The sequence below is a fragment of the Gambusia affinis genome, linkage group LG09, assembly GCF_019740435.1.
Source record: "Gambusia affinis linkage group LG09, SWU_Gaff_1.0, whole genome shotgun sequence".
NCBI lineage: Eukaryota > Metazoa > Chordata > Actinopteri > Cyprinodontiformes > Poeciliidae > Gambusia > Gambusia affinis.
In genome coordinates this window covers 5214438-5237539 of record NC_057876.1, presented here as the reverse complement: position 1 = coordinate 5237539, position 23102 = coordinate 5214438, and the positions used below count along the sequence as shown (strand labels likewise).

Sequence of the window (23102 nt, the reverse complement as noted above, 5' to 3'; positions counted from 1 at the left end):
TGAATTTTTTTCAGGCAGAAAAAGGGTAATACGTCCAAAGGCGTGGATACTTTTTCAACAGTTTGCATTGGATTTATTTCTAACTATTTAATAGTTATCCTAGTGGAAGAACCAACGACGGCCTAGTATTAATTGCAGGAAAAGCTCAACCTTACTCTCTTTTAATGAAGGTGCAATGGTCTGTAAGCAAACTATTTTTTTCCGTTTGATGTTGAGACAAAAAAATAATTTTTTTTGACCATGTAGATGGCATTTGATGGTTGTTCTTGGGACTCCTTCCTTCTCTAACACGGTTTTTGGAGGTTTCACCAGCTCAAATTTCAGACTTTTTAAAGTCCATTATGAATCCTATTTAAGTTGGTACAGAAATGTATTAACTTTGTCCATTCCACGAGAGACTGAAAAACCTAGCTATAGCCTCAACCGTCTGGAGTCACCGTTACGCAACGAAGATAGGTCTGAGTGCGACTCAAACTTTTGCCTGACAGAAAAGTCCAGCGAGAAAAAAATAATAGAATACGAGATTAAGTAGTCCTGTCAAGACAAAATTTAATATTGATATTTCAAAGTCCAACTTCCCTTTTAAAAATTAATTTAATATCTTTTAAAGCCTTAATTTTAAGAATTTGCGGACTAAAGAGCTTTGGTAAAGGTAAAATAATTAAGTAATAAATACTTTTAAACGTTTATTTTAAATAATTATAAATGGTGAATTTAAAATAATTATTTCTGAACATGGAATAATTAAGTTATTTAAGTACCCAAAGGTCTGTATTATTATTATTATTATTATTATTATTATTATTATTATTATTGTTGTTGTTTTCATTTTTTAAATTTATATTTAAAAAAAGATTAAGGATAATCTCTCAGACGTCTAGTTACACTGTTAGGAAAGGAATAATTATTCCATGTTCAGAAATAATTATTTTAAATATAAATCCTTCTCTTGTTAATATATTACTTTTATATACTTCATTTTGATGGATTTATTGCATTGAAAGGTTTCAATGAAAAGAAAAACTAGATTTGATCACAGATTCATCAGAACCAGCGGGCTGCCTCCCAGAAAGCTGTTCTGCCTAGCAACAAGACAAGCAGGTTAATGTCAGTGTTTATTGGTTTGTTGCAGATGTAACCGGTGTCAGTCAGGGCAGCATTGTTGCAAAGGTTCTTTTCAGATGAGATAATATAAAATTAATTTTGTGAAAGATAAATAAATTAAAACATCCAATCAAACACATGAACTCAGACAGGAGTAAAAAAAAAGACCCAAAAACAAAACAAAAAAAACAACCCTAGACAAACATGAGTTATTGCCCTAGAAAAAACTACACACAAGTATCTGCAGCAATGCTAAGGATGGAAATAAGAAACATGAACTCCCACCATCAGCAATAATAAAACTTCTTCAGACAGTAGTAAATATCATATCCTTTGCATTGTAATCAGTTTCAGATGCACCACATTGTATTTAATAAATGCCACTCTTCCAAGCAGCTCTCCGAGCTTCGCAGTTACCAACTTAGAGGACTGGAGTCCATCCAGGAATGTAATATGAAGTGTCAGTTTAGCTCCTGCATTCACAGTGAGTAAGCAAATAAATAAACAATGCTTAGTTTGACCCTGATGAAGTTCACCAGGTCTTCTCCCACCAAAAATGTTCCCTTTAAGCTGAGAAAGCGTCAATATATCTAAATAATAAAAATAACAATAATAATACAAGGTGCATCTTTTTAGCTTTCCTGAGGTTTTTCAGTGCAATTTCAGCCACAGAGTGGGCGGTAGCTGCTGGGCGGTAGCTGCACACGCGGTTCTCGCCCCCCTGAGGTCATTGTCTAGGTGAGGTAAAAATTCGACAGCGAATGAGGGTTTGGTTTCAGTTCTGAGGGGTGGAGTAGAACGAGTGGTGCTGGTGGCTCTGGTCTGCAGGGTTGTTGGCAAACAGGAGGGGCGCAGTCTCCGATCCGTACCAGCTGGAAGTACGAAAACAAAAATAACAACAACAACAAAAAAAGGATGATTTAAAGCTCACACAATGTGATGGGTTACAGCAGAGTAAACTAGCATTTAGGTTAGGAATCCAAACCTTCACTGTTTTCCTTTTGGCCGAAACTGTTACACAAACATCTAATATTTATCTTTTAGTCGTTTAAGATTAAAACTGGTCAAATGGTCCTAAAAAGGGCATTTATGCTCTAATAACAACAATACAAAGAGATTATAAAGCTGTCTGTTAAATTTCTGAGTGACTTCGCCTGTTCACTCCTTCATTGTGATTTGAAGGGCTCCCTCCCTCGGGGGCGCCACAGCTCAGATATCTGTTTACCCACGTAAACATGTTAATGTGTATGGTTTTCTTAAATCTCCAGGTTGGTGGGAGTTTATGTAAATAATCACTTTTAGTGATCAAACTGCGTTTTTGTGCAGACGAAAGGCTAAAACGCAAAACAACATATTCGTTTTCCCAGATACCCGGCTACGGATAACTGAGTTTGTGATTCTAAAGTGAGCCAATACATTGAATCAAAAAAGAAAAACCTTCTACGGTGTGTTTCTGTCGGTTTCACCTTTGGCTCTGAGCGGGGCTGTGAGCCCACGGAGCCGGTATTTCATCATCGCTGCCTTCTGGGTCATCGAAGAAGTACGGACGAGGAAGAACCCTGTTGGTGATGTCCAAGCTGCTGGTCTGTGGGAAAACGGACGCGTGAGGACTTGGAACAAGAGAAACGGGAAAGACTGTGGGTCTGGAGAGCAGAGCTCAACCTCCTGAGCGGGCCGGCGGACTCTGAAGAACAGGATGAGGAGGCTGGTAGGGAGCAGCTCCCAGATGAAGAGGATGGCACCGAACGCCAGGTAGCCTCTGTCGCCGAGTTCACTCTGCAGGTCAGCCTGAAAATACAGGGGGGTTTTTTTCTTTCTAACAACTTATCCAACAGTTTGATGACTCGGAGGTGAAAATGCTCCATCGGGAAGCAGGAACCCACCTGGTCAGAGACGTTGTACCAGTCGTAGTCGAAGGACTCCACCTTGTAGCTCTGGGAGAGGAAGAGGACGGTCAGGTTGTAGCAGGCCCGGCTGAAGAACAGTAAGATGACCGCGGCTCCCAGAGCCGCAGTGCGGCACACCGTGGTTCCCTGGTGACAGGAAACGCATCACTCACCGCTCCCGTTAACTCAAAAAACCCCCCCCAAAAAACACTACCACCTCCCAGGAACACTACTTCTACCATCGCTGGAAGATAAACTCTGATCCGTAATCCAACACACACCGGTTCTAAACCAGCACTGCTCCGCTGGTTTCACTGAGCTAATCAGAGACTCTGAAGGCATCCGGGGTTCTGCTCATCACTTCACAGACCGCAGGCAGGATTAGAGACGTTTTACAACACAAAGTTAGTCTGAGAAATTAAGAGCAGGTAGATATTTCTACTGAGGTCTGGATTTAAATACGGAACCTGGGAAAAAAAACAGAGACCAGATGGTGGGAAGGATGGATAGATGGATAGGTGAATAACAGGAAGGAAAGAATGGATGGATGAATTGAAGGAAGGAAGGATGTGTTAAAAGATGGATAGAAGGAGGGAAGAAAGGAAGTAATGAAGCAAAGATGGATGAATGGCTGGATGAATAAAAGGAAGGATGGAAAAAGGAAGGAAAGACTGATGGATGGATGACTGCATGAATACTTAAATGGATGGACGGACACGTGGATTGATGAATGGATGGATAGACGATGGATGGATGGATAGACAGATGGACAGACAGACAGGTGTCTGTACCTTGCTCATGAGGTATGGGCTGAAGGAGCGCGGCTGCCTGGTCAGCAGCAGCAGCGTGGCGGCCAGCATCACGGCCTCCATGATGAACAGCAGGTCGTTGACGATCACTCTGACCAACACCAGCTTCCAGGTGCGCTTGCCCTTCTCTCCGCTGCTGCCTCGCTCCCCCAGAGCGGCGCACGTCACGTTGATGCAAAGGAAGATCACACTGATGGCTGCGTAGGCGCACCGGGCCGCCCATCTGACAATCACACACACACACACACAGGTTGCCAACCAGGCTGCAGCAACACAGTGCAAAACGACCCATTGCAGCGGAAGGTTGTTCTTACAGCTTTGTGTCTGAGGCTGCGCTGATCTTCAGGAAAACCTGCGGAGCAGCAACACAACAGAAACCTTTCAACGAAACCGAAGCCGCGCTGTTTCCCAAAATCCTCCCTCGAGACTGACCTGGGTGAAGTAGAGGGCGATGAGGCTGAAGGTGAAGAACTGCAGACACACGGGGGAGCAGTAGAGCAGCCAGAAGGCGGCGGCGGGCAGGTGGTTGGCCTGAGCCGTGTTGCGGAAGTAGAAGGAGAAGAGTGTGGTGCGCAGGCCGGCCCAGAGCAGGCACAGGAACAGGAACAGGCTCTGGTAGCTCCAGCGCTTGTGCTTGTAGACGAACAGCAGCCACAGCTGCAGGTACACCACCAGGAACAGGCCGCCGTACAGGGCGGTGTAGAGGACGGTGAAGCCCAGCTGGACGGATGGGGCCACGGCCGGACGCAGCGTTGTCGGGGGCAACGAGGAGAAGGAGGAGTTTGGAGGAGGCGAAACGGCGGCGACCGGAGCCTCCATCGGATGCGGCGGAGGGGTCACTGAGTGGCCATCGTCAACGCGGGACTTCTGGAGCCTTCACACCGAGGATCTGGTGGAGTGGGGGACAACATCCACGGGGGGGGGGGTGTCAGCAGATGACCAGAAAACAAATGGGATGCTACGGAGCCCGTGTGGTGACACGGAGAAGAAAAACAACAACTTGTAACTAAGTCGTTCCCACAAGTTATTAAGTCACGGCCGCAAATTATTATTTTTTTTTTTTTTCCCTCCGATGTCACCAAACGGGCCCCGGATACTCTCCAGATTCGGAGCGCCAGTGGAGACTGTTTTGTGTTCAGGTATGAAGGAGTTACACGCTGTCCCCACCCTGACGGAAAAACCTTCCACATCTCATGTACTTTACTCGTCACAAACTGCAAACCACTTTCCTTCTCTTTCACTCAACCGCGGATCCAATAAGCGATCAGTAGTCGCTTGTTCTATCAATTCGTCTGACGATTAATCGACTTATTGCACAAAAAAAGTGTGGCATATTTTGCAGACTTTTCATTAAGCCACTTAAACCGTTTTTATACAATATGAGAAATACATTCAATATGCTAATAAAGAAAAAGTCTGTTCCTTTTCAAATGAGAAAATAAACATTTCGTTGCCTAGAAGTCAATGACAGCATTCCTTCAGTGAACGTCTGACTGTTTGTGGCAAAGGTTGCATCTGAAGCAAAAAATAAACAAACAAATAAATAAATCAATAAATAGCCCTTTCTGCTTGACTCAACATCAACACAATATCGGACTAATCTGGAGATTATTTTTTCAGATTAACACACTAATGCCTGGATAGCAAAAGGTGCTTAACAAGAGTTTCTCTTTTTGCAGAATTTGAACCAGGTGAAGCTGAAACTTTTCCACTTGAGGAGCTCTGGGTTGAACATATTTATACCTAAAGCTTTATTTATTTATTTATCTTTTATCTTAAATGTAAATTTTTTTTTATATTTTTGTACAGTTTCTGGCTTAATTACGGCTCTGAATATGTGGTTCTTTCAGCAAATGTTAACAATGAATCAATTACGAACTGGTTATCTTGATTAATCACTCCAGGTGGACGGTCATGTTTTCTGCAATTGTGCAATACTCTTTACACACACACACACACACACAACACAAAATCTAAGAGCTGGAGAAAATGATAAGGGAACAAAAGACGTTGCTGAAATGTGAGATTGCCACGCGCAAACCTCCACGACATGCAGCCAGGAGATCAGATAGTGTATCAGGCCCAGACAGGGAGCTGCGCATGTTTGTCAAGGAAAAACAACACAATGTAAACACTGTCCCGTCCCGACTCAGGATAAGTAGTGAACAGCTGAATGTGATGGCTGTTTGCACAATCAGATTGAAGAATCCTCAACATGAATCTAGGTGAGTTTTAAAACAACAACAACAACAAAAAAAAAACCACTACAGTGCTCAGTATGTTTACTGGAAAATCTCCAGGTGAAAACATTGAGACAGAAGGAATGAAGAGCATGCAGAAGCAAGTCGGCGCCTTTAAAAACAATCTGAGATCGTGTTGTTTATGCTTGTTTTTTTTTTTTTTTGTTTTTGTTTTTTTTGCTCCCAATATAAATTTATCTATAAAATGCGACATAAATGATGCCGAATACATGATTATTTTCCCCATGGCATAGAAAATGAAACAAATATATATCTGCTGTAAATAGACTCGTTTTTCAGCAGGTGTATTTCTAAAGAGTTTTGTCTTTTAATGACATTTTCGTGACAATCTTAGTTATCATAAACAAACATTTACTGTATGGCTACACGCAGCAAGGTGACTCACTGTTAACTCTCACTAATCGCACAATAACATCATTGCAGCAGACGCTGATTCTTTCAGTTTCAACTAAATGGATTATATAACACTTTATAAATCCGCGTTTGACTATGTAAAAGTTTAATTTATCATACATTTAACAAGTGAGACACCCCTCGGTGAAGTGCCGCAACCTTTGAAACCCATATGTCCCGATACGACTGCCTTTACTTTTGTTTTTATTATATAAACAACCCGACTGCTCCGTTCAACGTACTGTACCTCAACTGATGCTAACCGCAAACACCTACGTTACGTCTCTGCTGCGCTTCCGCCTGCCAGTCACGCCATGCTAAATCTCGTAAAAAATAAAATAATATCAGTTTCACCTGTAGATGTAGAATTGACGACAATAACAGACCTTTTCGCCTCAGGTGAACATGGAGCTGAAGGACGAGCAGCCGACGGAAGACGGTAATCCCTTCCTTCCGTGTGTAACGTCTGAGAGGCGGAGCCTCTGTGACAGCGCATCGGCGCGTCCGCCATATTGTGAGTGGTGAACTCGCGTCGAAGAACGAGGAGAGTTTGTTTGGAAAAGGAAAGTAGGTTCTTGCCATTGAAATCGACTCCATTGTTTTATCCCAAAAGAAGTGCTAATGATTCAGTTCATCTGCTTTTGATAACTTTTAAGTACAAAAAAATATGTTACATTTTAGAACCAATGCTGATGATCACTGAGACAAAAACAAACTGTGTATCTGTAAATCTAAGTAAGACCAGAGCCACCAATAAAACTGTGAACTAAAATATGCTCCACTGGATTTTATTTACCACAATTCAACTGCATTTAACTGAGCTATTCTACTTGATCAAAAAAGTAAGTGAAATCAGGGGGTTTTATATGGCAGCATGGGGAATCCAAAGGGCTTTGAAAAGGCAAAGGAAAGACTTTCAGAATTTTATTGAAAGAGAGTTTAACTTGCCACAAACTTCAGAACATTCAGGAAAAACAGACATTAAAATACATATAATAAAGGAATAAAAGAAAAAAAAATGTAATGACAAAATACAAATCGAATCAAATTTGACAATATTTAATTTAATTTCAAACTCCTCGAACTTCTCGTTCGAGGAGTTTATACAAAAAACAAGCAATATATACAGAACAAACATGGATGCTGAACAATGTAATAAATAGGATAACATTTAACAATTAGAAAATAAAGGGATCTATAAATAAAAAAAGTAATTCTGAAGTGGTGTGTATTAAATCTGCATTTAAAGGTTGATAGTGATCTCATATTACAGAGATAATTGGGAGTGTGTTTCAAAGATAGGAACTGAGAATTAAATATAGGTTCACATTTTTGTGTTTAGATGATAAATGTTTCAGGTTCAAAATACCACTCACAATATGGCTGCGACGTTCCCAACTGACGTCCGTGCGTCAACTACTATTCCAACCGCCAATCAGCGTTGACAGGAAATCGCGGTTACTTCAAGTTGTTGTTTATGTATCTCCTTGAAGGACGATCCATTCAAATTCCACATGTTATTTCCAGATCACTACTGACTGCTGTATTTATAAAAAGCCCGACAGGTTCTCTTAATAACGTTACTTCTGAGGACCGCTGCTTTGGCATTTGTTTTGCCGCCGTTGGCTCCTTCTCCTTACTGTTGACGTTCCGCTCCAACAGTTAACGCGCCTTCGTTCCACAAATCTGCTTGCTACATTATTAAAACCGCTCCAGGATGCCGATGGTGCTACGGTCCAGACGGTCGAATCGGGTCGAGTTAGAACCAACGCCGAGGCGGAGGTCGATACGCCCGCGTCTGACTCGGCATAATGAGGTGGGTACTTTTATTACTCGGTCTTTCCGCCTCCTCTTCCTCCGCTGCTGCTGGTGCTTGCTGAGAACTACAAAAAAGGAGGACGGCCACGTAGCTCGCTCGTTAGCGTCAACGGCAGCAGCAGCGACGTTTATAGCAAACTATTTTGTCTTTTCTTTCTTTAAAAGAGGTTATGTTTGTACCACTGGTGCCAATTGCTTTAATTCTCTCGTCAGAACTATTTGCCGTTTTCGTATTAGTTTATTTAAAGCAGTTAGCTTAAGTTAACTGAACGGAGCTAACCTTAACTGCACCTTGAAGGGGGGAACCGTATTCCCGTATTACAGCCTAAAACTTTATACTCTATTACCCGTACACTACAGCGTTATGGTAAGTTGGTTTTTTTTTGTAATTTAATAAGTAATTTTCGCTTTAGAAGCTTAAACCCCTCACCCCCCGTCCCTCTCCACATTACTAACTTATATTACTGCCGTAGCTTTAAATACAGCCAGCAGCAGTCTGTCAGCATCACCCGGTGGACGGCATGTACAGCATATTTAGTGTCGTTCGGAAGTGCTGCACCCCATTAGCTGATTATAACCAATCCGTTTCTGTCAGGAGCCCGATGAGTCAGAGCCTGAGATCATCCCGAGCCGAGTGATGGAGAGACGTGAGGCTGAGCTGGAGGAGGAAGCTGCTGAGGAGACAGACCAACGGGTATGAGGTCCATCACTGAAGAATGAAACAATTTATACTTTGTAACGTGGTCCGTGACGACAAAACAAATTACTGCTGTGGCTCCCTGCAGGAGATACTGGACATTAACAGGAAATGTCATAATGCAGCGGAAGTGTCTTTATCTATAACCCTGTTAAATATTAAAGTAAGTGTTGGGGTTTTTTATAGGAAAAGCTTGCAAATAATATTTCATTAGACCAGAATGTTCTTAAAGGGCCGGTTGTGAAAGAATATACTAATAAAAGCCATTAAGAGACTGCTAAAATATTAATAAATAGCTGTCTCTGCATTCTTGCGACTTAAAATTGAATAATATTGAATTAACTGATTAATCCCTCCAGGATTTATTGTTATTAATATTCTAACTATTATTATTATTATTATTATTATTATTATTTATTTATTTTTTTTTTTGCAGATTTGTGGCGGTAATTTAAAATGATTTCCAAAAAATGTTGAGATATTTCTGCTTATGTCTGACGGTTAATGTTACTTTTTATTGCTTTTCACATCAATCACAGACTATAACTCCACATCAACTAAGTTTGTTCAGTAGTGGGTAGAATTAGGAAATACCGCCACCTACAGGTGGGAGTTTGTTCTTTAAACCCGATGTTTTTAACAAGTTTTGTGGAAAATTTGTAATAAACTTGCAATCGGGCATTAGCTTAAAAAAAAGTGCGGGGATCTGTCAGTTTTGCATAAATTTTCACGAAAAAGTGGACCTACCGATTGATGTAATTTGGCAGTATAAAGATAAAAACTGATTTGACTGATAAACTAATATTTGAGCAAATTATCTTGAATCTGGAGTTTGGAGGGCCAGATAAAAAGCAACAGTGGGCCAGATTTGGCCCCTGGGCCTTCAGTTTGACACATGTGCGGTAGACTATTTAAACATGTTTTTTGTTTGTTTGTTTTTTTTAAACGTGCTGCATCACTGTGCCGGGGCATGGAAGTGGCCCAGCTTCACCCTGATCACTTACACTGTTTTCCTTTCACTCAATTTTCCATTAGCATGCTCAGATACGGAACAACGGTTGCTTTTTGTAGTTGGTTTTGTGTTTACTGATCAATTTACTGATCAAAGAAAATGTATTTCTCTGCATTTCCATCATCTGTAAGCCATAATCCTCAAAAACAAGCACACACATAAACACAATAAATTGCTTTGTGTCTGCTTAATCTGTATGAGTTTTAACTTTTCAAACAAATTATTGAAGTGAACTTGTCACTGATACCTTCAGTCTTTAATTTCTTTAATACTTAAGCTAGTAGAGGCAGAACTGTATTGTGTGATCAACCTTCCCCCATTGGCTCCTTTCTCCCTTTTGAGCCGTGAAGTCCGACTCTTTGTTGAGGAAGCTCAGTGTTTGCTCGCTCCTCTGCTTTGTTTTGCTTCCCGTCAGACCTCAGCAGGTCAGACTCTCGCCTCCCGCATGACTTCAGTGGGGAGGGATTTACCAGCTCTGAACCAGAGGAAGGTTAACTCTACACACACTTTTACTGCAGCAGGAAATGTGGACGTTGTTTGGCGTTAACGGAGTAAGCTCAAAGTTAGAGATGGGCGGACCATTTTCTGATTTGGTGGAAAAACCTGTCTATTTAAAACATGCAGTGCTGAAAATTTGTTCTGTTTGTTCTATTTGTTGTGCCCTAGCTTTTGTAACACAGTGCTGCTTCAGATATTATTCTTTTGTCATTTCTTTGAAAGAGGGACTCCTGGAAAGGTGTCTTTGATGTCATTGTTGAATGTGATTGGAGGGCCATAGTTTAACGTCTGTCTGTTTTAAAGGCAAACATAAAACAGTAGTGGTGGTTTAAAAGTGCTGCATTAATAGTAGCATTATCTAGCAGTATGGATGGATGAGAATAATACATTTTGGCCCAAAGTGTGGTCAGTTGAACATGAATCATGTTGGTTTGTATGCTGATGAATGAACTTCCTCTACCAACAGATTCTTGTTGGACTATTGTGGCTTCGTTCTACAGCAGAATGCTCCACTAGTACATATTAAGTCGTAAATTCATTATTTAGTTCTGGTAAAAGCGTTCAGCTGTAATCCTGTCATTATAACCTTGAAGCAAACAAAGTAGTGTTTGAAAGTAGTTGAGCAAAATTATGCAATTGCTTTTTTCCCCCTCCTTTTTCACAGAAACTTTTCTACAATTTCAAAAATGATATGAAGTGCAAAAGCAAAATCTTTTTTATCGTATTCATTTCTTGAACAGTTTATCGGCCAGGAAAATTTGTTATTGTGACGGGCCTGTAGGTAATATTGCTTCTTTCTTACTGTTTAATGTTTAGCAGTTACGGGGGGAAAAGAAAAACTCAGCCTGTTTTTACATTTTTTATTAGACTATTTATATTCTGCTCATAGAGAAGTTTCCAGCCATCTCTCCAGCAGGAGTAGAGATGTAAATGCAGCTCTGAAATCACTTGAAACGTGACCTCACACTGCCGATGCCCCGAAGGAACAGTGTGTTGCGGTTGCCATGGAGCCTCCTGCATATTTATGAAATGTTAACTGCAGAAGCGGAGCAGGTGGAGTTCTGAGTCTGTGAAGAACTTTGAATGAATTGATCCTGTAGTCACGGCGGTGTCATGAGAGCAAACAAACACTGGCAGGCTGCGGCGGGCCAGTTCACGCAGCTAATTTGAATGGGTGTGTGTGCTAGTCATTTCTGATGGCACGCTGAGCCAAACTTGGAGCGGCTGCTGTTGACGATGTTGCGTAGATCTTAGTGTCTGACCGTGGTGATATTCAGAGTCAGAGCTTTGCAGTCAAACGATGCATCTGTCTTCCTCAGGAACTGAAGAGTTGCCGGGTTGTTCTGGATCCACTCCACATAGATGAAAGGACCCAGAGAAAGGAAATCGAGGAGAAAGAAGATATGAACCGAAAAGGTTTGAAGCCAGTCTCCCGAATCCCCACTTACCAGAAGCGACCGGGCAGTGGCGGTCAGGCCGCCGAGCGAGCAGGCGGCGGAGGTCAGGCCGCCGAGCGAAAGGGTGGAGGAAGTCAGACCACTGATCCTCCCTCTCCCAGAAAAGACGGCCCAGTTCACGTAGCGCAATCTTCTGTCAGAGCCGGAAGTGCAAGCTTGGAAACTTTAAAGTCCAAACTCCCTGAGGTGGGAGAATGGGCCCCGCCTCCTCTGTCCGTTCGCGTTCCCAGCTTTATCACGACCTCAATGTCCGGCAACGCGGAACAAGCTGCCACTGCGGATCACACCTTTGCCATCGCCGCCCCGAAAACCAAGAGTGTCTCAGAGTCTATTCAGGGTGTCATGATCGCCAGCCCCAGACCTCCTCTGAGGCCAGAGCAGGATATGAACAAACGCTCCAAACCTAAAGTGGGTAGCACACCAGAAGGACTTCTGAGTTCCCTCCTGCAGGAGAGCGTCCTCAGCCAGAAGCCAGACGAAAAACACCCAGGGATGACCCTCTCCGCCTGCGGAGACACCGAGAAATCTGAAGAGAAGGCTGACGTTGCCGTGGTCGAGCAGACGGAGTGCATTATGGAAGAAGAACCGCTTTTGGAGCCGGTGACAGCAACTGAATCCCAGAGCAGCCGATCGTCTTCGGACGCCGACCTTGCATCCGAAAAATCCGAGGGCAGCAATTCAGAGGATGTGGAGGAACATCAGGAACCGCTCCAAAGCCAACGAAAGCTTTCAGATTCTGAAGCAGAAGAACCCTGTATGGATGACTCCGCCTCTCACGTGGAACCAAACAAAGCAGCTAGTGGGAAGATCACCCAGTCCTTTAAGGTGAGTTCCTCTTTCCTTCAGTTAAGAGTTGTGGGATACAACAAATAGAGCTTTTAAAGCAGGGTTAGCATCATATGTTAGCGTCTAGGTTTACAGAGACCGTCTCCATGCCTCCTGCTGAGACAATACACAACCTTACCTTAACCCTAAGGTTTCCAAATCCAGCATCTTCCATGACGAGACAGATGTGAAACTCTGCTGTACTCTGTTGAGTCTCTCTTGCTCTCTCAACATGTGGTTTAAAAAAAACAAAAAAACAACTTCATTTAATCAGTGTATTCAACTATAAGATTTTCTTTACTTGGCAACAACTTCCACACAGGACAACGTTGCCATCACCTGCATTTACAGATTGGGAAAAGATCAAGTTTTTAGAGTTTTGGACCTGCAGATCAGATTTTAGTCTGTCTATCAATGTTTTCATGGCTGTGTGAACTTCTTCAGTCGTACTTGAAGGAATCTGGCCACACCCTGCAGTCAGAGCTGTGGAATGCAGGACAGTTGCACGCCGTGTCGGGTTTGAGTCATGTGTGTCTCTGTCTTTGTTTGACAGAGGTCGATGTGCTCCATCGTTTCTCTCTTCCTTTTGCTGCTGGTGGGAGGGCTCGGCCTGCACGTCTGGCTCTATGGGCTTCCCACGTCCGTGGCTCAGCTAGCGGCACAGCTGGAGCTGCACCAGATGGAGGGCATCGGCTTGGTGCCGGAGCACTGTAGCTCAGACTGCCGGTAAGTATCATCAAGAAGGGGGTCCACCAGTCAGAGGTTTGGTTCCTCCCCGCCGTTTGAAGTGAAAGATGACCCAGAATGTCCCTCTGCGCTCTGCAGAGTGCAGCTGGTGGAGAGCATCCCCGTCGGCCTGTACCCGTACTCCTCGTCGCCCGGGCCGAGCATCGCAGACAGCTGGCTCCGTCTGCTGGACGAGGCCCACAGCTCGGTCCACATCGCTGCGTTTTACTTTACGCTGCGGGACAGCGACGTCCAATCAGCCGATCCCTCAGACTCCCAGGTGAGTGTTGACCCTTTGCAACCATGTAACTTTATCACGTGGGGCAACATGGTGGATGTTGTGTTATTGTCTCAAATCATGTTTAAAGTTATGAAAATTTGGGGCGTGCTGTGGTGGCATAGGGGATAGCGCGACCCACATTTGGAGGCCTTGAGTCCTCGACGCGGCCGTCGCGGGTTCGATTCCCGGACCCGCTGAGATTTGCCGCATGTCTTCCCCCCTCTGCTTCCCCCCTTCCTGTCAGCCTACTGTTGTATAAGGGACACTAGAGCCCACAAAAAAAACCCCAAAAACGTTACAAACATTTGGAGACGCATGAGCAGGCAGCATAGTGTGTGAGGCCAGCAGGCAGGTGCAAAGACGGGACAATTCAATGTGTCGACTATAAACCTAACTTAATCCGTTTTAGCTGTTAGTGCTGTTTCAAAACCCTGTTTTAAAATAAACACACTGCACTTAGGCTGGGGGGGGGGCAAGTGAAGCCTGGCAGCCCGCCAGGCTACTAACACATTTTGAATGTGTTGAGACGTTTATTTTGCAGTGACGTTGCAAAGGAAACCCTGAAAGGTTTCTTCATGCTTCCGTGTTTCTGCGTTGTGCAGGGGAGGAAAGTCTTCGAGCAGCTCAAGAAACTTGAATCCAGAGGCGTGAAACTCCAGATTGCTGTCAACGCCCCTCAAACCTCAACGCAGGACACAGCAGAACTGAGCGCAGCAGGTAGGAACCCCAATCATGTTCCGGCTACAGCGCCGCGTTGCCGTCTCAGAGCTGTGTTCTTAACGACGATCCGCCATGTTGTTTCCGGAAGGTGCGCAGGTCAGAGAGGTGAACCTGAGCGCCGTGACTGGAGGCATCGTTCACACCAAGCTCTGGGTCGTGGACCAGAAGCATTTCTACCTGGGTAGCGCTAACATGGACTGGCGCTCTCTCAGTCAGGTAGAGCAGCATGGAGATTTAGAGCCTCCCCTCAAGATTGTGCTGCAGGAGAAATGTGTTTTATGGCCATTTCAAAAGAATTCAACCTAACGTACGGAGGTTTCCCATCCTTTGGTTGAAATGTAATTCATAAAAAAAGTCTTGCATAAGTATCCATACGCCTTTAACTCTGCAATAGAAATGCACCCCACACTTTTATTTTCAAAACATGCAGAAAATAACTTGTTTTCTTCCGCTTTAGAAGGATGCGCTGTTGTGTATGGAAGCCCATTCCTGCCACAAAAGAGAAAAGAATAAAAGCCCAAGAGAAAGTCATGATTACAAGTATAAGTCATAATTTCAAGTTTTTACAATACTAATTATGAAAACAAGTCATATTATTGAATGTTAATATCAAAATTACAAGAATAGAAGTCATAATATCATGTTTTATTGTCATAATTACGATGAGTCATTTATGAGAGAAAAGGTCATAATAAAAGTAAATCAATTATTTGAATAACAAGCGTTATTAGAATAAATCATAATTGCAAGCTTTAAAGTCAGAATTATGAGAGCAGAAGTTATAATTTTGAGTTTTAAAATCACAAGAGTAAAAGTCAAAATTGAGATAGAAAGGCAAAAGTCATAGACTCAATTTTCAGTCATAATTATGATATATAAAATCATAAGTGAGAGTCAAAGTCACACTGTTTCTACGGAGGCTCGTCCCTGTGAAAGCCCATAGATCACAATCCTAAAATTATGGCTGAGAAAGTGGAAATGATGTCTTGGTATCTCAAAATTCTTTAAAACTCCAAAAATGGGCTTCCAAATCCGGAAAAAAGAAAGAAAGTCTGGTTGCAACTGGACAAAACGTGGGGAAAGTTGAAAATGTCTGAAAACTTTGGCTTGTCTAACAGTGATCATCGGTGGCAGGTTTTGTTTGGTTTCAGCATGTGGAGTAAAGCTCAGACTGTTATCAGCTTTGGTTATTTTCAATAAGACTCAACTCCACTGCGCTGCTTTTAGAAAATAGATACAATCGATCCAGATTTTCCTTGCTCCTCTCTCTGTGACCTTTGACCTCTTCGGTAGTGATATGCGCTGCTGTACAATGACGTGTCAAAGAGTTTGTGATCTTAATATCACACACGATGAGAACAACTCAGAACTTCATGAAAGTAATAAAAAAGACTTCAGTGCAGATGTGTTTGCAATGTATTGTGCATATTTTTCCTTTCGTCAGGTGATTCTACATAAATCCATACATAAGTGTGTGTGTGTGTGGCAGGTGAAGGAGGTGGGTCTGTCAGTGGAGGACTGCAGCTGCCTGGCTCAGGATGCCTTTCGGCTCTTTGGGGTGTACTGGGCCGTCGGTGGGGCCCAGAGCGGCTCCCTCCCTCCGTTCTGGCCCGCCCGTCTGTCCGCTCTGTCCAGCGCTGACCAACCTCTGCACCTAAACTTTAATGGAGTCCCTGCTCAGGTCTATCTGTCTGTGAGTCCACCGCTCGTCTCGTTTCTTATCAGCTTTTATGTTCCCAGAAGCCCAAACCTCCATTGTTCTTTTTGTTGTTGTTTGTTGTTGTTTTTTCCCCCTCCGTCTCCCTGCAGAGCGCGCCGCCGCCCATCTCAGCCAGAGGGCGCTCCGACGATCTGTCCACCATCCTGTCTGTCATCGACGACGCCCAGAGGTTTATCCACATATCGGTCATGGACTACCTCCCTCTGTCTCAGTACACAGAGCCAGTACAGTACGTCCAACCGGTTGATTAAACACATAAAACTTTTCTTTTCTTTTCTTTTTTTACTTTCTTTGTGTCTCAATCCTGCAGGTTCTGGCCCGCCATCGACTCCAGGCTGCGCGCCGCGGCGTGCACCAGAGGGGTGCAGGTCAGACTGATGGTCAGCTGCTGGGAGCACTCGCCGGCCTCCATGTTCATCTTCCTGCAGTCGCTGCTGGTGCTCAGCAGGGCTCCCCTCCAATGCAACATTGATGTGGTGAGATTATATTGAGCTCTGTAGCCAAAACCAGAACAAGATAAAAACAAGTAACGTTTATCTGGCTTCTGTTTGCAGAAAATCTTTACGGTGCCGTCAACAGAAGAGCAGATGAAGATCCCCTTCGCACGTGTCAATCACGCCAAATACATGGTGACAGACAGAGTGCTCTACATAGGTATACTGCACAGAATTATGACTTTATGTTTGAGGTGGATCAGCCTGTTTTCTGCTAAAAACAGCTGTTGCTAAAAACAAGTGTTGCACATTTAGATTCTGCCGGGAAGCAGAGCATTAAGCTTTGGCATACTTCATCCGAAGCCGAAGTGACACAAATTGTTAGGTGGTTTCAGGTGGTTCATATTGGCACACACCTTTCGTATGACGGAAACTCCTGGTTCTGTGTACGTCACCCTCCCTGCATCGTCTGTTTGGCTTTTTTACGCCTGCGACGGAGCATTAGGGCCACTGTACATAGGAAAACAAGACCAGGACAATTCTGCCAAAAAACAGAGAAATCAAGGAAACTGCAGTTTGAAAACTGGAAGATTTTCTAGAACAAAGGATTTGTTCTAGAAAAATGTAAAGTAAAAAAGAAATTTTTACATTTCAGAAGTTGCATATTTTTTACATTTAAAACTCAAAATTTCCAAAATTGAAAAATGTTCAACGTTTGAACCTCAGAAATTTCCAAGTTTTTTTTCCTAGAAAATGTCCCACTTTTCAAACTCTGAAGTTTCCTTGGTTGTTCTACAAAAAACGTCTCATTTTTCTCAAAAAACCAGAGTTTTTCCAAATTTGCGCTTTTCCATTTAGCAAAAAACCCAGCTATTCTTCTACTGTCGAACAAAAACAATTTCATAACTGCTGCGTTTCCATTGAATAAAAACCACAATTAAAATCACATAAATAAGTTTGTTCATGTGATAAGTTGTTAAGTCATGCCGTATCATTATCTTCCCACCACTTTCTGTTGTCTTGCAAGTAGTAACGTCCAGTTACTACTGACCACAGGACTCTAGATGTAAAAAGTGTTTCAATTGCAGTGTTGTGAAATATGCCACACACAAAAAAAAACCTCATCCTAGCACTAAACTTTTCAAAAGTGTTTTTTGGGGGGGTTTTTTGTGTTCTTTTAATTTGTGTTCCCATATAGCACTGTTTGTTTTTTTTCATAATTCCAATTTGCATAATTTCTACGGCCGGTGGAAACACGGCTGATCCGTATTTCAAAACTTCAGATGAAGTTCATCGTTGTCTGAATCCCGTTTCCGTTCTCAGGCACGTCCAACTGGTCACAGGACTACTTCACGCACACGGCCGGCGTGGGCCTGGTGGTGAACCAGACCGGCTCGGCCGTAAATGAGGGCCAGCAGACGCTGCCCGGCCAGGCGGAGCAGCTCTTCCTCCGGGACTGGGACTCCTACTACGCCAGCCAGCTCTATGTCGATGACCTGGACGTCTGTCCCCACAGACGGGGCTTTGTCCACCAGTGAAGCACGAATCCTTTTAACACGAACGCTCCAGTGGCTCTCGCCACTTGAACTTTCCTCTAAAATATACGGATTTGGTTCGCTTCCGACCAAACGGCTGGATTTTAACGCTGCCTCTTGTGTTTTCATTGCTGCTGGCCTTTTCTGTATATAGTTGCTATTTCTCCTGTTTCAGAACTAGTCGTTTTTGACACTTGATTCGTTTCATGGGTTGAGGTGCAAGGGACGCCACTTTGCACGATTAACATCTGGAGCTTTTTTTGTAAATATTTGCTGAAAAGAAAAAAAAAGAAAGCCATTATGCCAAGGTTAAAGGAGCTAACACAGGAAAACGACTTTCCAAAGAGGAGTGTGCACCAAAGCATTGTTTACACTTCATTAGCTATCAACTTGAATGTGTGTAAGTGTAACTATCGTTTCTTTTTGTTGGTGTTTTTTTTAAAGATGCTGTAAATTTTCCATTTCAAACACTTGACCCAAAGAGAAGTCCAGACTGAATGTGCATTAAACGAGAGCCTTAAATCGGATGAGTTTTAGCCTTGAACCAATGGCGGCCATCTGTTTCATTGTGTTGTTCATCGCTGCACCGTTTCCTCCACCAGAGCGTTGGCAGCGTTTACTATTGTAGGGCTGACGTCCACTTCCTGTCATCAGCAGACGCATGGGTCCAGCCGTTGAAATATCAAACAAAGGGAACCTCGTGGTGTCGTTTGGATCATTCATGGAGCAATTGGTTGAATGTTTCCCTCAAAATAAATTCTGTCCCAACGACTTGAGTCATCTTCGAACGATTCATTGTTTTGGTTAATGTTTTTCATCCAGTTTTTAAATATAAAAACAAATGTTTTGATATAGGGTTCTATCCAGTCATTAAAAGTATATTTGGGTAAAGTTTCTCCTTAAGGACTTTCTGCTCCCATAAGTTACAAAACCAAAGTCTGATGTAGCCAAACTGTATCAGTGCTTCAACTTACCATCTCCGTGTTGGTGGATAGTGGCTCTTTACTGGCGCCCCAAAGTCGCAACCTTTTGCAGTCGTAGATGTTTAACTTTTTCTTGAAATCTGGGTGTGGTTTGTTGCTTCTTGACATCATTTAGGCTACTTTATGATGTCATACGAGTTCTATTTAAGTGGTTCTTGTTTCTATTGGCGATATCAACCAGTTCCGAGTGTGGTCCGTGAAACTGAACCGAAAAAAACATTAACAGGACGAGCAATTGTATTTTCACAGAAAGCCAGGTTGGTTTTGATGGGGTTTTTTTTTTTACTTCATCTATGATTTGTATTTGCTTAATTTACCATTAGCTGATGCTCACATTAGTTTGGACTAAAACTCAAGTGTGCCGAATATAAAGTCAACAAAAACGGGGAAATATCTTTTCAGTACAGTGTACAAAATATCAAACATTTGGGCAATGTGGCCGCTAGATGTCGCACAAAACTATTTTAGCAAGTTACACCTCTGGTCAGACATTTATAATATCCATAGCCCGAATACAGTTTGAATATTGGACATCTGCACTGGTAAACAGTTGTAAAATTGCGTAATATACAACTTCAGAATTTTTTTTAAATAAAAAGAACTAGGGAGCGTCGTGTAGCGCTGTGGTTGTAACTCCAGTTCCGTCTACGACTCTTTTCACCCGTTCCTCTTCAATCTCCTTCCTGTTGGATTACTGTCAAAATAAAGGCCACTAGTTCCGGAAAAAAAAAATTTATATATATATATATATATATATACACACACACACCCAATCCTCAAGAGGAATGATCTTCAAATGGACATTCTCTCTTACATTGATGCATCGTGAATACTGTAGAGCTTGATAAAAATCACAGCAGCAAGCAGTAAATCAGAGTAATAACATTTAATTTCTTAATGTTCTAAAACTTGAGTCCACACCATCTCAAAATATGATAGGGAGACTGATGAGCACATTTTTAGGGACTGTGTATATGAACAATGTTTTTATGTCCACTACCAAAAGTCTCTAAATGAAATGTATCTGCATTTCATTTAGAGAATCTCTCCAGGACAACCCGCTGTTGGGTCACCAAACACATTCGACGGAGAACCTTCCTGTTACGTCTCTGAGCTCATCCTCTGGCATCACATCAGCATGGTGATCTGGGCTTTATGCATGAATAAACAACACGTTTCCACTTTTCTTTTCTTTAACAACCACTGGTTTAAATGTGTGCGAACATTAACGATAAACAAAATATTCACGTCCATTAAATTCTCCGTGCTCTGCTTCATTTGTTCGTGCTCTCCCCGCTGCAGGCTGAAGAAACGCCGCACACCTTCAACCTCTGGTAATGTCTAATCCAGCTGTGTCCGCTCCTGACGGCACGTACCATCTCTGATTCTGACGGGAGTCCAAGTCCACCTCCATCTGTGTCCAGAACTCATGGGAAGGAGCTGGAAACTTTGTTTCTCATTCCATGGAGAGCTGCACACTGTCTGTCTGCTGCTGCTGCTGTTCAAACTTCCTAGCTGGAGAGAAAGATTACATCAACAACACTGGTGGCTGATTTCAAAAGTCTATACATGGTTAACTCAATGTAAAAAGTTTCTAAGAACAGAAACTAATAAGAAAAAAAAAACAAAAAAAAATAAATCAAGTGACCAGGGTTTCTGCAGATTTGACCCACTCACATTTCAGAGTGTTGAAAACATTTTCCAGACCGTTGTGAATGGAATCTAAATCTCCACAGAAATGTACAAACTTCGTCCAGCCAACTAGCGCTAAATTTCCACTATCATAGCCATGACAGGCGCAAGAAAACAAGCTAGCAAAGAAGTATTAGCAGCTAGTTAGCCGTAGCCACAATGAAGCTGTCTGAGCATGACTCTTAAATATTTGAATGAAAGAAAAGACTCACGGGAAAAAAAATACAATATCACATAGTTCTGTCAACAAAATTTAAGACCTGTCATTAACAAATCAAAGGCCAGTTTACTTTTTTCAAAGGAATTCAAGACATTTTAAGGCCTTAATTTCATACACATGATGATGTAAGACCTTCTAAAGCTGCGCGCTCACCCAGAGAGTACATCTCAAGCTGCTGCCGCAGCCGCACCTTCTGCAGGCTGTCGTAGAAGTTAGGCTCAGGGCTGCTGCCGACGGTGGGAGGCAGCGTGAAGATCCGCATGATCTTCCTCTTGTTTCTAGTCGGGAACATGACAGACCTACATAAGCAGCATCACAACAACAGCAGCAAAATGCCTTCATAGCGCTTTAAAGACACCAATGCTTTGGCTCCACGGACCACAAATAACATTTACAAGTTTGTTTATAAACAGCTGAGCGTGAATCCCATTTTCCCTCCTGAACCTCGTGTGTCCGAGATGCGAGGCTGGAAAACGGGAGCTGCACTTGCAAGTCCGCTCAGAAATGGAAATAATTTTACAGTTTGCATCCATGTAATGTAGGATAACCATTAATGTCTAGTTTGAAAGGTTCTAATATATATTTTGTTACCACTGCCTACAAACAAAAATTTTGCAATTTCTTATTTTATTTTTTTACATTTATATTGTGCATCTTAAGGTATATTTTTTTAAGAGTCACTATTATGTATTTTCCAGGCACGTAGCGGTATTTTATAGCACAATCAGGTAACTATGTTACCTTCAGTTGTTTTAAAATGTACTGTATCAAACATGATTTAAAAGAAATATGACTGGAAATTTATGTCTTGAAATTGGGACTCTGTCTCTTTAAGAAGCTTCTAGTATTTCTGAAACTCCGCCTTCAGGAAGTCATCATAACGTTTCTCCTTTAAAAGCCTTTAGCATTTTTTTAAATCAGCATTTCGCTGAGAAGTAGTTCGGTAGAATGAGCTCAACAGACCCAGTTCCACCAGCTGTCAATTTTACATAGCACTGCCCCTTTAACGTCATTTTTCTTTCTTATGAGAAATCTGAAAATATTTAAGAAAATATATTTATATTGAATACTATTCTTGTGTAAATAAATATCTATAAACAAAAAAAAAATAAACGCACCAATATCAAGGTAAATATGTTATATCTTACTGTACTGTAAAACAAATTGACATATGTGCAGTCATCAGTATACTACAAATAATCAAAAAATTTTAAATAAATAGACGGATTCTTTTATGCACACGATGGATACGAAGGAAAATGGGATTTGTGCGGAGTGATACACTGAAGTAGGAGCTACATTTTCACTATTTCCATGAACTAAGAGCTGCAGTGGTTGTGTTCAAACTCCGTGCTTACTTTCTTGCGTAGATGAGCAGGCCGAAGCTGACCAGGATGACAAGCAGGTAGACATTTGTAGCCTCGTTCCAGGCTTCATGCACCGAATAGTCTATGGACTCCGGCTGGTTCCCCAGAAGCCCGCGAGCTCCCATCGAAAACGCGACGACAGCTCCAACAACCAAGGAGTGGAAATAACTGGACCGCTCAGCTCACAAACACCGATAAAATACACCAGAGGCGCAGCTGGCAGTAAACAAGCAATGCGCCACTTCCGCATTGACACCCGGAAGCACTGCTGCCCTCTACAGTCTCCTCAGAAAACTGCAACGATAGGTTTCATGTAAGGTCGTTTGACTTTTACTAAATACAGAGAAAAACGCCTGTTGGGAAATTTTACCCGACATGTTTTGATAAAGCCACAAGTGAATACATCGTCTCACTCCCTTCTTCTTTCTACTAAATTAAAAGACGTTTTATCCTCCAAACATTGATTCGTGCGGTCACTTTTTACAACATATTTAAACTACTTTGCAAAATTAGTAATTATTACAAACATTAAAATATCCCTTATTGTCATCTACTCGGCACATTTTGAACAGTGTTGGGTCGTCCAAAGTAAAATTAATTACACCGCAACATATAACTTTGCCATTGTTTTTAAAATGGAAAACTGTTATTCAAAAGGCATTTAA

General features: G+C 42.4%; 3 protein-coding genes across 8 annotated transcripts; 1 reads left to right on the top strand and 2 right to left on the bottom strand.

Moving 5' to 3' along the window:
• Positions 1-1102: 1102 nt before the first annotated feature.
• gpr137 (G protein-coupled receptor 137) lies at positions 1103-7929 on the bottom strand. 5 transcript variants are annotated; one of them, XM_044127402.1, is made up of 8 exons: positions 7830-7929; positions 4232-4688; positions 4114-4151; positions 3782-4022; positions 2988-3137; positions 2767-2892; positions 2571-2689; positions 1103-1976 (listed from the first exon to the last, which is right to left on the bottom strand). In XM_044127402.1, exons 2-8 carry the CDS (start codon positions 4616-4618, stop codon positions 1880-1882), a joined length of 1158 nt encoding a protein of 385 aa, XP_043983337.1. In that variant the 5' UTR covers positions 4619-4688; positions 7830-7929; the 3' UTR covers positions 1103-1879. The 5 variants fall into 5 exon arrangements, with proteins under 5 accessions (XP_043983337.1, XP_043983334.1, XP_043983336.1 ...); XM_044127399.1 differs by lacking the exon at positions 7830-7929 and adding an exon at positions 6840-6972; XM_044127401.1 differs by lacking the exon at positions 7830-7929 and adding an exon at positions 6840-6936 and having other exon boundaries at positions 4232-4757.
• A 90-nt stretch (positions 7930-8019) lies between these two features.
• On the top strand, positions 8020-18283 carry pld7 (phospholipase D family, member 7). 2 transcript variants are annotated; one of them, XM_044127394.1, is made up of 12 exons: positions 8020-8269; positions 8867-8965; positions 11798-12760; positions 13314-13486; positions 13586-13766; positions 14369-14483; positions 14575-14702; positions 15976-16179; positions 16296-16435; positions 16517-16682; positions 16761-16860; positions 17964-18283. In XM_044127394.1, exons 1-12 carry the CDS (start codon positions 8171-8173, stop codon positions 18176-18178), a joined length of 2583 nt encoding a protein of 860 aa, XP_043983329.1. In that variant the 5' UTR covers positions 8020-8170; the 3' UTR covers positions 18179-18283. The 2 variants fall into 2 exon arrangements, with proteins under 2 accessions (XP_043983329.1, XP_043983330.1); XM_044127395.1 differs by lacking the exon at positions 8020-8269 and adding an exon at positions 8332-8638.
• Positions 18284-20029: 1746 nt separating this feature from the next.
• Positions 20030-22744, bottom strand: smim19 (small integral membrane protein 19). The gene is made up of 3 exons (XM_044127404.1): positions 22429-22744; positions 21224-21348; positions 20030-20673 (listed from the first exon to the last, which is right to left on the bottom strand). The coding sequence occupies exons 1-3, from the start codon at positions 22560-22562 to the stop codon at positions 20615-20617; spliced, it is 318 nt and encodes a 105-aa protein (XP_043983339.1). The 5' UTR covers positions 22563-22744; the 3' UTR covers positions 20030-20614.
• Positions 22745-23102: the final 358 nt, after the last annotated feature.

Bases quoted from the DNA above. Each gene is read 5' to 3' on its own strand.
- gpr137 (XM_044127402.1), bottom strand. From the start codon at position 4,618: ATGGAGGCTCCGGTCGCCGCCGTTTCGCCTCCTCCAAACTCCTCCTTC. The intron at 4,152-4,231 runs GTCAGTCTCGAG...GCTGCTCCGCAG, and splicing joins TCGCCCTCTACTTCACCCAG to GTTTTCCTGAAGATCAGCGC. The intron at 2,893-2,987 runs GTGGGTTCCTGC...CTGTATTTTCAG, and splicing joins GGTACAACGTCTCTGACCAG to GCTGACCTGCAGAGTGAACT.
- pld7 (XM_044127394.1), top strand. From the start codon at position 8,171: ATGCCGATGGTGCTACGGTCCAGACGGTCGAATCGGGTCGAGTTAGAA. The intron at 8,270-8,866 runs GTGGGTACTTTT...CGTTTCTGTCAG, and splicing joins GTCTGACTCGGCATAATGAG to GAGCCCGATGAGTCAGAGCC. The intron at 16,436-16,516 runs GTACGTCCAACC...TCAATCCTGCAG, and splicing joins CAGTACACAGAGCCAGTACA to GTTCTGGCCCGCCATCGACT.
- smim19 (XM_044127404.1), bottom strand. From the start codon at position 22,562: ATGGGAGCTCGCGGGCTTCTGGGGAACCAGCCGGAGTCCATAGACTAT. The intron at 21,349-22,428 runs GTAAGCACGGAG...GTTCCCGACTAG, and splicing joins CTGCTCATCTACGCAAGAAA to AAACAAGAGGAAGATCATGC. The intron at 20,674-21,223 runs GTGAGCGCGCAG...CTTTCTCTCCAG, and splicing joins GCTTGAGATGTACTCTCTGG to CTAGGAAGTTTGAACAGCAG.